Source organism: Cebus imitator, unplaced genomic scaffold (genome assembly GCF_001604975.1).
Source record: "Cebus imitator isolate Cc_AM_T3 unplaced genomic scaffold, Cebus_imitator-1.0 Scaffold296, whole genome shotgun sequence".
Classification (NCBI taxonomy): Eukaryota; Metazoa; Chordata; class Mammalia; order Primates; family Cebidae; genus Cebus; species Cebus imitator.
Window position 1 is genome coordinate 1,959,803 of NW_016107611.1, and position 12,325 is coordinate 1,972,127.

The 12,325-nt window shown below is 52.3% G+C and overlaps 1 protein-coding gene and 1 long non-coding RNA gene across 5 annotated transcripts in view; one reads left to right on the forward strand and one right to left on the reverse strand.

Moving 5' to 3' along the window:
- The window catches only part of OPA3 (outer mitochondrial membrane lipid metabolism regulator OPA3), a 62,098-nt gene that overhangs the window by 27,924 nt on the left and 21,849 nt on the right, over positions 1–12,325 (reverse strand). For 2 of the 4 annotated variants that reach the window (XM_017502489.2, XM_017502490.2), the window contains one exon: positions 5,870–6,713. The exons of 1 other annotated variant lie outside the window; for it this stretch is intronic. In XM_017502489.2, coding sequence (XP_017357978.1) covers positions 6,316–6,713 — 398 coding nt within the window. In that variant the 3' untranslated portion in view covers positions 5,870–6,315. Of the gene's footprint in view, positions 1–5,869; positions 6,714–7,302; positions 7,899–12,325 lie in introns of those variants that run through there. One more of the 4 variants, XM_017502487.2, reaches the window with a different exon arrangement.
- LOC108285355 overlaps positions 7,727–12,325 on the forward strand; it is a 20,646-nt gene continuing 16,047 nt past the window's right edge. The window contains exon 1 of the long non-coding RNA XR_005196033.1: positions 7,727–7,737. This is a non-coding gene — a long non-coding RNA (uncharacterized LOC108285355). The remainder of the gene's footprint in view (positions 7,738–12,325) is intronic.

Genomic DNA, 12,325 nt, shown 5'->3' on the forward strand with positions numbered 1-12,325 from the left:
AAAAAAAAAAAAAAAAGACAGCCAGCGCCTCTTGCTGTTCCAGGAACAGGCCAACACCACACCTGTCCTTGGACTCTCACAGATGCAGCCCTCCCTCTATTTCCCTCCATCTGAAGCTGCCTCCTCGCTGCCCACCTGTCTAGATCAGCGGTAGGCCCAGGAACCTGGAGCTCCTCCCCGCCTCTGTTCCTCTCAACCCCCAGCGTCCCCATGTTGGGTTAGCTCTTTCATTCTTTCTTTCTTGCTTGCTCTGTCACCAGGCTGGAGTGCAGTGGCACGATCTCGGTTCACTGCAACCTCTGCCTCCTGGATTCAAGTGATTCTCCTGCCTCAGCCTCCCGAGTAGCTAAGATTACAGGCGACCGCCACCACATCCAGCTAATTTTTGTATATTTAGTAGAGACGGGGTTTCACCATGTTGGCCAGGATGGTCTCGATCTCTTGACCTCGTGATCTGCTGGCCCCAGCCTTCCAAAATGCTGGGATTACAGGCGTGAGCCACCGTGCTTGGCCAGCTCTTTCAGTACTACTGGTCTCTGACACTAGAATGTCAGCTCCAGAGAGGGCCTCTGTTTGTTCCCAGCTGGTTCCCAACTACTAGAATCGCGCCTGGTACACAGCTGATACTCAGTACGCGTGTCCAATGCCAGCTCCCACTCTCCCTGTCCACACCGACTTCAGCCCCATGCCATTGCCACTGGGGGACCCAAGTCCACCACTTAGCAACACAGTAACCAGCCCAGGAGCGGCTCTGTGGGCCAATAGATCAGGCTGGAGCTTACCTAAGGCCCATTTTCTCCTGGGGTGGCTCTCAGCCATCTTGCCCCGCTCCAAGCAAGGGCCTGGCCAACAGAGAAACCAACCAGGGGACGGCACGGCCTGCCAGGAGATGGGCGAGGCACAGCTCTCAGGGCGCCTACCAGGGTTTTGGGAGCTGGGATGAATGGGTTTCTGTTGTTTACACCCGGAGTCACTCTGGAGGGGAGTCTGGATTCAGCCCAGCCCGGGCTTCCTAAACAACTATGGGGTGGGGCAGGGAACACTGGAAAGGAAATGTGTGTGAGCATTTGTATATAAGCCCTGGTGAGGGCAGGGCTGGGGCTGTCTCCATCACCGCTGCGACCCCGGCACAGGGTGGGGCAGAGTGGGTAACTTGGTGAGTTTTTCTGTCTTTTTTTTTTTGTGGGCAATGCCCTACTGAGGATGCTGGGCCCATGCCCCAGTACGGCATCATCTCAGTGAGTTTCCTGAATGAAAGAATAAGTGAAGGATATTTTTCCTAAGGTTGGCATAGACTTTATTTATTGAGACAGTCTTGCTGTGTTGCCCAGGCTGGAGGCTGGAGTGCAGTGGTGCAATCTTGGCTCATCATGCATCACTACGCTCAGCTAATTTTTGCATTTTTACTAGAGACAGGATTTCACCATGTTGGCCAGGCTGGTCTCAAACTCCTCAAGTGATCTGCTGGCCTCAGCCACCTGAAGTGCTGGGATTACAGGCATGAGCCACCCAGCCTGGCCTTTTTTTTTTTTTTTTTTTTTGAGACAAAGCTCCCTTCCTATTGCCAAGGCTGGAGCGCAATGGCTTATGTCAATCTTGGCTCACTTTGACCTCCGCCTCCCGGGTTCAAGCAATTCTCCTGCCTCAGCCTCCCCAGTAGCTGGGATTACAGGCACCCACCACTATGTCACGCCAATTTTTGTATTTTTAGTAGAGACAGGGTTTCATATTGGTCAGGCTGGTCTTGAACACCTGACCTCAGGTGACCCACCTGCTCTGGCCACCCAAAGTGTTGGGATTACAGGCGTAAGCCACTGTGCCCGGCCCCAAGGACTTTTTTTTTTTTTTTTGAGACGGAGTTTCACTCTTGTTACCCAGGCTGGAGTGCAATGGCGCGATCTCGGCTCACCGCAACCTCCGCCTCCTGGGTTCAAGCAATTCTCCTGCCTCAGCCTCCTGAGTAGCTGGGATTACAGGCACGCGCCACCATGCCCAGCTAATGTTTTGTATTTTTAGTAGAGACGGGGTTTCACCTTGTTGACCAGGATGGTCTCGATCTCTTGATCTCGTGATCCACCCGCCTCAGCCTCCAAAAGTGCTGGGATTACAGGCTTGAGCCACCGCGCCCGGCTGGACTTTTTAAATATGAAAAAAGAATGCATCAAGTCGAAGACAATCAGTTTCATTTACAAATTTATTCTAACCTCTCTCCCCAAATCGCAAGGTATACGGAATTTTAGCTAGAACGCACGAGCAGTGAACCATCCTCTGGCCTCTTGCATTTTGAGAGGACGTTCTTACCATTTCCACACACCCTGGCCACCCCCGACACTGCAGTGGGGGGAAGCAGATGGCCCTGACGCCCACAAAGACTGGCCACCTGTCAGGGGAGGGCGGGGCTGAGCGCGAAGTCTCTGAGATGTGAGAGCAGCACTCCATCCAGGTCAGGACAGCGCTGGGGTCAGGAACTGGGGCTCCTCCTGCCCATCTTCACATTCCCACCACTTTCTTTTTGTGTGTGTGTGATACTCTGTCACCCAGGCTGGAGTGCAGTGGCTTGGATCTTGGTTCATGGCAACCCTCACGGCAACCCCTGCCTCCTGGGTTCAAGCGATTCTGGTGCCTCAGCCCCCTGAATAGCTGGGATTCAGGCATGCACCACCACCCCTAGCTAATTTTTAGATGTTTATAGAGATGGGGTTTCACCATGTTGGCCAGGCTGTTCTCGATCTCCTGACCTCATGTGATCCATCCACCTCGGTCTCTAAGAGTGCCGGGATGTCAGGTGTGAGCCACCACACCTGGGCTGGGTCACAGCCCCACTCAGGACCCACGTGGTCAGTTCCCTCTGCTCCAGCTTCTCCCCCTCTTCTAGAACGAATTGAAACGCTGTTTCAGGCCAGATGAGGTGGCTAACGCCTGTAATCACAGCATTTGAAAGGCAAAGGCGGGCGGGTCACCTGAGGTCAGGAGTTCGAGATCAGTCTGGGCAATCTGGTGAAACCTGGTCTCTACTAAAATGCAAAAATTAGCTGGGCGTGGTGGCATGTGCCTGTAATCCCAGCTACTCAGGAGGCTGAGGCAGGAGAATTGCTTGAGTCTGGTAGGTGGAAGTTGCAGTGAGCTGAGATCGGGCCACTGCACTCCAGCCTGGGCAAGAGAGCTAGATTCTGTCTTCAAAAAAGAAAACAAAACAAAACAAAACAGAAAAGAAATGCTATTTCAGAACCTGTTTCTTGGCTTTCTATCTGGCAGATCTTGGTTCAGGCCATTTTTACCTCCTTAGAGGGAGGTGACGGTGGAAGTGGGGTAAATCCCGCCCTCCCACTTTCACCTGCAGCCTCCCAGGAGCCGGCCCAGGTGAATGGTCACCCCGTTTACTCAATGCTAGAATCTCAGGTGTGATCCAGGGCTGCTCTGAGAGGGGATAGAGATGGCCCCCTACTGCCAGCGCCACCTCCGGGATGCCCTGGGCCTGTGGAGAGATGGCCACCCCCCAGCCTCCGATCGGTCACTGCCTCTCTCTCCTCACTCTGCCCCTGCTACTTCACCACCCTGGGCAGTCAGCCCCTCATTGGCTGTGGCACCTCTGGCAAGTCCCCTTGCTTACCCTTGGTCTTAGCTTCCCCAGCCTGTAGAGTGACTTTTGGGCCTCTCCCCAGTAGAGCCCTCCCAGCTTCCTTCCTGATTTTAATAAGCTCGGTACCCACTGTGGCGATCCACGTGACAGTTCTCAGACACATACTCAGGAAGCCTTCATCACCCTGCGGCTCCTCTAATTAGAAGACAGCTACAGTCAGAACGGCAGACTGCAGGCTAGTGGGGCCCACCCGCCTCCCGCTTCAGTGGAGCATCCTGGAAGAGAAACCCAGTGGCAGAAGGTGGTTCCTAGACTGCTCCTCTCAGCTAGAAGAAAGGCCACATGGCCTGGGGGTTGGTGGGAGTCCCAGAGTCCTTTTTTTTTTTTTTGAGACAGAGTTTCACTCCGTCACCCAGGCTGGAGTGTAGTGGCATGATCACGGCTCGCTGCAGCCTCAACCTCCAGGGCTCAGGTGATTCTCCTGACTCAGCCTCCCAAGTAGCTGTGACTACAGGCATGCACCAATACACCTGAATCATTTTTTACTTTTATAGAGATGGGGTCTCACTATGTTGCCCAGGCTGGTCTTCAACTCCTGGGCTCACAGATCCCTCCTGCCTTGGTCTCTCAAAGTGCTGGGATTACAGGTGTGAGCCACTGCGCCTAGACGCCAGCATACTCTTGGGGTGGGGAGTAGTAGTGGGCTGAATGGCTTGAATGGTGGACCCCCAACAGACACGTCCACATACTAACCCCCAGGACCTGTGATTATGACAGCTTATTTGAAAAAAAGGTTTTTTAAAAGATGTGATTAGGTTAAGGGTCTTGAGGTGGGATCATCCTGAACTTAAGATCAACCCTAACTGCAATGGCACGTGTTCTTGTAAGAGACAAAACAGAAGAAGGAGAAGGCCATGTGAAGCTGGAGGCAGAGCCAGGGAAGGCCTGGAGTCACCAGGAGCTGGAAGAGGGAGCTGTCCCTGTCAGCACCTTGGTTTCAGACTTCGGGACTCCAGAACCACATGAATTAAATTCCTGTTGGCCTCAAGCCATCAAGTTCACGAGCCAGTGGTGACCTGTTATGGCAGCCCCAGGAAATTAATCAAGGAGTTAAGGCCAACTGGTGGCCTAATCAGTGGGATGGGAATGGGACTGGGGACTGTGGAGGCAGGAAGATACCGCTATATAAAGATGGACTGGCAGATCAGTCCAGAGCTGCGAAGAAAGCAAGCAAGAACACACAGATCCGGAGACGCGGATGGAAGATGGAGGATGTGACAATTGAATCACGGACTTGGATTTGACTGGGGCCCTGAGAAATGCTACTGAGCACGGTGGGGAAGGTAAGAAAGGACCCGCCATGCAGTACAAGGTCCAGGGACTCTGAGGACAGGAAAACAGGAGGCCGAGGCTTGAAGGACAGGCTGGATTAGCCCTAATTAGGATCAAATTTTCCACCATGGAAAGGGGGTTGGAGGACATTGCCAGAAAAGCCCCTGCAGCGCCATTCCAGTGGGCTGTGCCATAGACTCAAGGATGAGGGGGTTCTGCTGGAATAGTCCGCTTGGGGCCTCTAGGAGTTACAGTGATTCCACGGATTGACTGCAGGCCAGGACCTTTTGTGGGTTCTTTTTTTTTTTTGACAGTCTCGCTCTATGACCCAGGCTGGAGTACAATGGCACGATCTCAGCTCACTGCAACCTCCACCTCCCGGCTTCAAGCAATTCTCCTGCCTCAGCCTCCCAAGTAGCTGGGATTACAGGTACCCACCACCATGCGCGGTTAATTTTCAGTTTTGTTTTGAGACAGAGTCTTGCTCTGTTGCCCAGGCTAGAGTACAATGGTGCCATCTTGGCTCACTGCAACTTCCACCTCCCAGGTTCAAGCAATTCTCCTGCCTCAGCCTCCCGAGTAGCTGGGATTACAGGCACGTGCTACCAAGCCTGGCTAGTTTTTGTAATTTTAGTAGTGATGGGGTTTCATCATGTTGGCCAGGCTGGTCTCGAACTCCTGACCTCAAGTGATCCGCTCGCCTCAGCCTCCCAAAGTGCTGGGATTATGCCCAGCCAAATTTTGTATTTTTAATACAGATGGGGTTTCACCATACTGGCCAGACGGGTCTTGAACTCTGGACCTCAAGTGATCTGCCTGCCTCCACCTCCCAAAGTGCTGGGTTTACCAGCCTCAGCCACAGCTCCCAGACACATCTTTTTTCTCCTGAAGAGAGCAGTGATCCCCAGCTAGAGATGACGTTGAAGGTGATGGGGAGAAAAGGCCATTGCAAGACACTTCATTTCCTTACAGTGGTCTGTACCGATTGACAAAAAGAAGGGGGTGTTCCAGTGTAAGGGAGGAGTGTCCCAGGAAAGGTTAACACTGATCAGGTAAACCGGGGGTGGGGGTAACAATAATATATTGGAGTCAGCTCAAGCCCAGGTTCCACTTTTTCATTTGCCAGAGTGCCCGCGATGTCCTGCTGGCTGGGGCCTTGCAGGTCGTCCTGGTTTGGAGTGGGGTAAGGGGGTAAAGGATGATGGAGGAGGTTATGTTGCAACGCTTTGCCTGCTGGTCCCAGTGGCAGGTAAACACTGCCCTCATCAGCCGGGGTAACCAAATACCAAGTTGCATCAAGATCCTGGTGGCTTCCCGTGGGCCAGCGCAGGCAGCGGTGGTGCGGGAAGAAGGCCACTGTTAGGTACATACGGCCACGCCCAAATTCAGGCTCCAGCAAGCTCCTATTTCTTGGACGCAGGCACTGCCTGGGACGCGGACTGGCCGGGGTTGCAGAGCTGGGCGCGCACCTCTTGCAGCTCCGTGCGCAGTTCCTCCAGGGCGCCCTGTGGCGGCGCCGCCTGCACCTGCGCCTGCAGCGCTTCGAGCGCCAGCGCCAGGTGGCCCACCTCGTCCCGCAGCGCGTTCCAGGCAGCGCGCTGCTCCTCCTCCTTGTGGCGCTGCTGCGCCTGGTGGCGCCAGTACTCCAGCACCAAGCAGCCACCGCCCACGATGAAGATGGTGGCTTCGCCCAGCAGCTCCGCGCCGAGCTCGGCGGCCGCCTCCTCGTTCAGCGGCTTGATGACCGTGCCCCGGAAGCCCATGATGCGCATCTTGGTCCGCATCTCCACCCAGTGGTACACTGCGAGGGAAGAAAGAGTCAGGCCGCACTCTGGGTGCCCCCGCAAGCCCTACCCCTCTCACCCAGGGAATGCAGTCACCTAGCCTGGGTAACCCAGGGGTCTTTCAAAAGACCAGAAGATTCTAGCAAGTTAGCCAGGAATGAGGAAAACTGCCCAGAGGGGAGGTGCTCAGACTTGGGGGGTCACACCCCAGAAAGGATACCAGAAGCTCCCACAGGGCCAAGTTCATGGAAGGTGTAAAGGTCCTGTTGCCAGATGCTTAGCTCCCTGTTCCTCCCTTAAGCCATCGCCAGCCCAGCAGTCCTGTCCTGGCACTGTTGCCCCACCCACTTCCCAAGAGAAGGACCAACCCCCTTTCTTGCGTTATTTTCTCAAAGCGCAGAGTTGGGGCTGCAGTTAAGGAGAGGGTGTGGGGGCTCCTGGCTACAAAGAAAGGGCAGCTTAAGGCGGGAGTCGATGCTAAGTGCCTCTGAACACGTAGTGATCAACCATTTTTGCAAGTCTGATGGCTCCAGTCCTAGAATTTCACCAGCCCTGAAGGTGGAGCTAAGAGCTGGGGCTCTTCACAGGGAGGTTTGGGACACATACCTTGGAGGCAGCTCAAGAGGTGAGTGGTACTGCTGTAACAAAAACTCCTTCCTTGCCTAGCTGCTTCTTTACGAAGGAAGATTCTCAGCACTTGAGCCTTTAAAACCAATGCAGAATGGATGCTGTACCCTGACTCACTCCTGCAATAATTAATATTCATCCAAGGGCACATGAAACCATAGAGGGGACCCTTGTCTAGTGCCTTTGCAGATTAATTTCCAACATCTCCTTTTACTTTTAAGGTTTGGTAATAAGTCATGAAAATGTATAACAGATGAACGTTTTAAAGGAACTGTGCACTAACAATAATTTCAAAGTTAACTCAATCCAGAAGAAAGTAATTCAGCATTTAGAACCTTATGGTCACAGGAAATTAACATGTACATTTCTGTATGTATTTTGGTTGCTGACATATAAATCATTAGATGGAATTCTGTGGGTATGTGGACTGTAAATTTAAAAGTACATGAATAAAAACAAACCATGTGAAATTTCTGACTAAAAAGAAGACCTTGTTCTTTTTTATTATTTTGAGATGGGGTCTTGCTTTGTCACCGAGGCTGGAGTGTCATGACACAATCACGGCTCACTGCAGTCTTGACCTTCCAGGCTCAAGTGATCCTCCCACCTCAGTCCCTTGAGTAGCTGGAACTAGCGGTACACCTTCAGTATCAAAATCAGGGTATCAGAATGTTGCCCGGGCTGGTCTCGAACTCCTGAGCTCAAGCGATCTGCCTGCCTTGGCCTCCCAAAGTGCTGGGATCACAGGCTTGAGCCACTATGCCTGGCCTTTTATATACATGTCTTTAAACCAGACATTGGTAGGCATCAGATCATTATTATTGTTAAGTGAACGGCAATAAATATGAAGGGAAGGATCTACCAGCTGTTTGAACACGTCAATATCATAACACACCAGAACCAGAAATTATATCCTTCACAACTACTTCAGGTTATGAAGAAAAGTTTCAGCTGTCAACTTGAAAACACACTAGAGGGCACATGATTTTTTTTTTTTTTTTTTTTTTTTTTGAGCCAGGATCTTGTTCTGTCCCCCAGGCTGGAGTGCAGTGGTGCAATCTTGGCTTGCTACAACCTCTGCCTCCCAGGCTCAAGTCATCCTCCCACCTCAGCCTCCCAAGTAGCGGAACTACAGGTGCATGCAACCATACCACGCCTGGCTACATTTTTAGGGGGTGGGTAGAGACGGATTCTTGCCATATTGCGTCACATTTATTTATTTAACAGATGGGATCTCACTCTGTTGTCCGGCATGGAAGGCAGTGGGTCCATCACAGTTCGCTGCAACCTCGAACACCTAGACTCAAGCAATGCTCCCCCTCAGCCTCTGGAGCAGCTGGAACTATAGGAACTACAGGTGCCCCATCATGCCTGGCTGTTTTTCTTTTTTTTAATTTTTGTAGAGATATGGCCTTGCTATGTTGCTGATGCTGGTCTTGAACTCCTGGGCTCAAGCAATCATCCCGCCTCAGCCTCCTGAAGTACTGGGACAACAGGCGAGAGCCCTTGCGCCCAGCCACTACACGATTTTTCATCTTCAACGGCGGTAGGGTGGCAGGAAGGCTTGGGAAGCTCTGCTGGAGCTGGAGGGAAGACCTGAGCAGTGAACCCAGAGCCCAGGCATTCACTGTCAGGTGCTACAGTTTCTCCTAGAGCTGACTGTGGCTTAGGCCCTGGGCTTGTGGGTTCCTGAGGTCCAGGCTGTGGAGACCCCTCCCACACTGAGGTCTTAGGGTCAGGCTGACCTGGAGTCGCCCCAGGGCTCTGTCACGTGCTGCCTGGGCAATGATAGCCTTCCCCGACCCCCTCTGTAACACAGGAAGGACAGCATCCTGACAATGACACATGGCAGCCCTGTTGGTCAGCCCAGAGCTGGGTCCGTAACTGTCACTGCCTCTTTCACATCAGGGACACCTAGCACGGTAGCCAGAGAGTGGTGAGCAGCGAGGGCTCCAGCTCCTCTGGCCTTCCTGGGTGAGGGTCCCAGCGTGCAATCGCAAGTGTCTGAGTGTAGACCAAGCATGGGGATCTGGACGAGCAGGTAGGTCTGGGTGTGCCAATTGGAGTGCGCACATACCCAGGGCACAGGAAATCAAATCAAAGAGGGTGTGTGTGTGCGCACACAGGCACGTGTTCGAGGGCTTTCAGAGTGGGGGCCGACAACATTCTCCCTCGGGCCAGCGGTCAGATGTGGGGTTCAGGAAACACGGTCCAGGTAGGAATGAAGAGCTATGAAGAAGGGATAGCTGTGAGGGGCCGGGACGGGATACGCTGGAGGACTCATCAGACCTGGGGGGGGATGACGGGCTCCAGATGTCTCCCAGAAACCTCACACTCAGCGTGTCCGAACCTGAACCCAGCTCCTGGCCTCACATCCACCTGTCCCCTAGCTAGAGACCAGGGCCTCATCCCAGCTGTTGCCCTCCTCCCATGGCCTCTCTGCTGCATGTCGGGTCCATTCTGCATCTTGAACGTCTCTCCCAGTGGACTCCCTTCTGCTGTCCTGGTCCAGGCTCCATCCCAGCTCTGACCCACGTCCCTTCCCTGACCTCGAGAACAGGAGGAATACACCCCGTCTATCCCCTTCTGAGTGCCTGTCACAATCAGGAATGGTGGCTATCTAGTTACTTGTCTGCCATCTGTCTCCCTCACTGGGCTGTAAGCCTCACAAGAGCAGGGCCCAGAGCTGTCATGGTCACTGCTGTGTCCCCAGCACCCCCAGTGCCAGGCCAGGCCTGCGCATGGTGCTCATTAGATCTAAGCCTAACGCTAAAGTGGGTCCCACCTCCAGCCTCCTTCCCATATGCTGGCCCCAGCCTCACCCTCTGCAATTGTCCTCTACGCAGCAATCAGAAGGAATTGGTTAGAAGAAAAGAACAAACCTACCATTTCCCCCCATCATCACCTCCCACTCTTCCCCCCATCCCCCGCAAATAAAAGTAACACACTGCAAGAAAACAAAGTGCTCACACTATAAAATGTAAAGTCAAAGTCCCCTCCTCAGAGGAACCCTCAACTACTGCCCTCACCAGCCTGTTTTCCCCTAGCGCCATCTCCTGGACAGCTCGCAGTAAGCATTCCTCACTCATTTCTGAACTCAGCTGGAGGTTTGTCCAGATCTATACCATCCTTACTACTCGTAATCCAACCCCGCTATGAAAGGTGAGTGCTCTGTCCCCATGTGGCCTGCCCTTCCACCCACCCCCATTTCTACAGGGGATTTGTATGCAGTTTTTACTGTATGTTCTGTTTTTTTGTTTTTGTTTTTTTTTTTTCAAGACAAAGTCTCGCTCTGTTGCCAAGGTTGGAGTGCAAAGGCACGATCTCGGCTCACTGCAACCTCTGCCTCCTGGGTTCAAGCAATCCTCCTGACTCAGCCTCCCAAGTAGCTGGGATTACAGGCGCATGCCACCATTCCCAGCTAATTTTTGTATTTTTAGTAAAGACGGGGTTTCACCATATTTCACCAGGCTGATATCAAACTCCTGACCTCAGGTGGTCTGCCTGCCTTGGCCTCCCAAAGTGCTGGGCTTACAGGCGTGAGCCTCCGCGACTAGACGGTGTTCTTTCTTTCTTAAATGTTTGGAGGAATTCACCAGTGAAGCCATCGGAACCTGTGGTTTTCCTTTTTTGTTTGAGACAGGGTCTCACTGTGTCCCCCAGGCTGGAGTGCAGGGGGGTGATCATGGCTCACTGCAGTCTTTAACTCCCAAGCTCAAGAGATTCTCCAACCTGTCTCCCAAACTTGGAATTACAAGTGTGAGCCACTGCACCAGCCTTGTACCTGTAGTTTCCTTCATGGGAAGGTGCATTCAACATCTCTAACAGATATAACTACTCAGATTTCGTTTCTTCTCATGTGAATATTGCTAAATTGTGTTTTCCAAGGAAACTGTTTTCTCTATGTTGCCAATTTTTATTTGTATTTTTTTGAGATAGAGTCTCGCTCTGTCGTCCAGGCTGCAGTGCAGTGGGGTGATCCTGGCTCACTGCAACCTCCACCTCCTGGGTTCAAGCGATTCTCCTTCCTCAGCCTCCCAATTAGTTGGGACTACAGGTACCTGCCACCATGCCGGCTAATTTTTTTTTTTTTTTTTTTTGGTATTTTTAGTCGAGGTGGGGTTTCACCATGTTGGCCAGGCTGGTCTCAAAGTCCTGACTTCAAATGATCCACCTACTTCAGCCTCCCAAAGTGCTGGGCTAACAGGCGTGAGCCACCGTGCCCAGCCTATGTTACCAAATTTATTGGCTTAAGTTGTTCCTAATATCCCCCTGCTATCCTACGTTAGGAACTGTATTGATGTCTCATTTTTCCTTGCTTTTGATAAAAACTTGTGTTTTCTTTCTTTTTTCTCCCCTTGATTAGTGTTAATCTTTTCAGAAAAACATCTTTTGATTTTATGGATTTTTCTCTCCTACATATCCGCTAATTCCTACTTGTCCTCCACAGACGCAGCTCGGCTGTCTCTTTCAAGAAGCTTTCCTGGACGTGCCCACGCTGGGTCAGGTGCCCCCTCTGGGCTCTTTCAGCCCCTGGGGCTCCCATATCCCAGTCCTGACCAATCCTGGGTGTCACTGGCGACAGTTCTGTCTCCTCCACTGGACCATAAGCTCTGCAAGGGGTGGGCCTAGGGCTGTTTTGCTCACTCTCGCATTTCATACCTAGGCAAATACCATGCTGCATTTCTGCCTGGGGCACGATCTCAGCTCACTGAAACCTCCAACTCCCAGGTTCAAGTGATTCTCCTGCCTCAGGCTCCCGAGTAGCTGGGATTACAGGTGTCTGCCGCAACCAGCTAATTTTTTGTTTTAGTAGAGATGGGTTTTCACCATGTTGGCCAGGCTGGTCTCAAACTCCTGTCCTCAGGTGATCCACCCACTTCAGTCTCCCAAAGTGCTGGGATTACAGGCATGAACCACCATGCCTGGTCCCTCCACTCCTCTTTTTCTGCCTTTTTCCATTTCTTTTCTTTCTTTTTTTTTTTTTTTTTGTTTTGTTTTG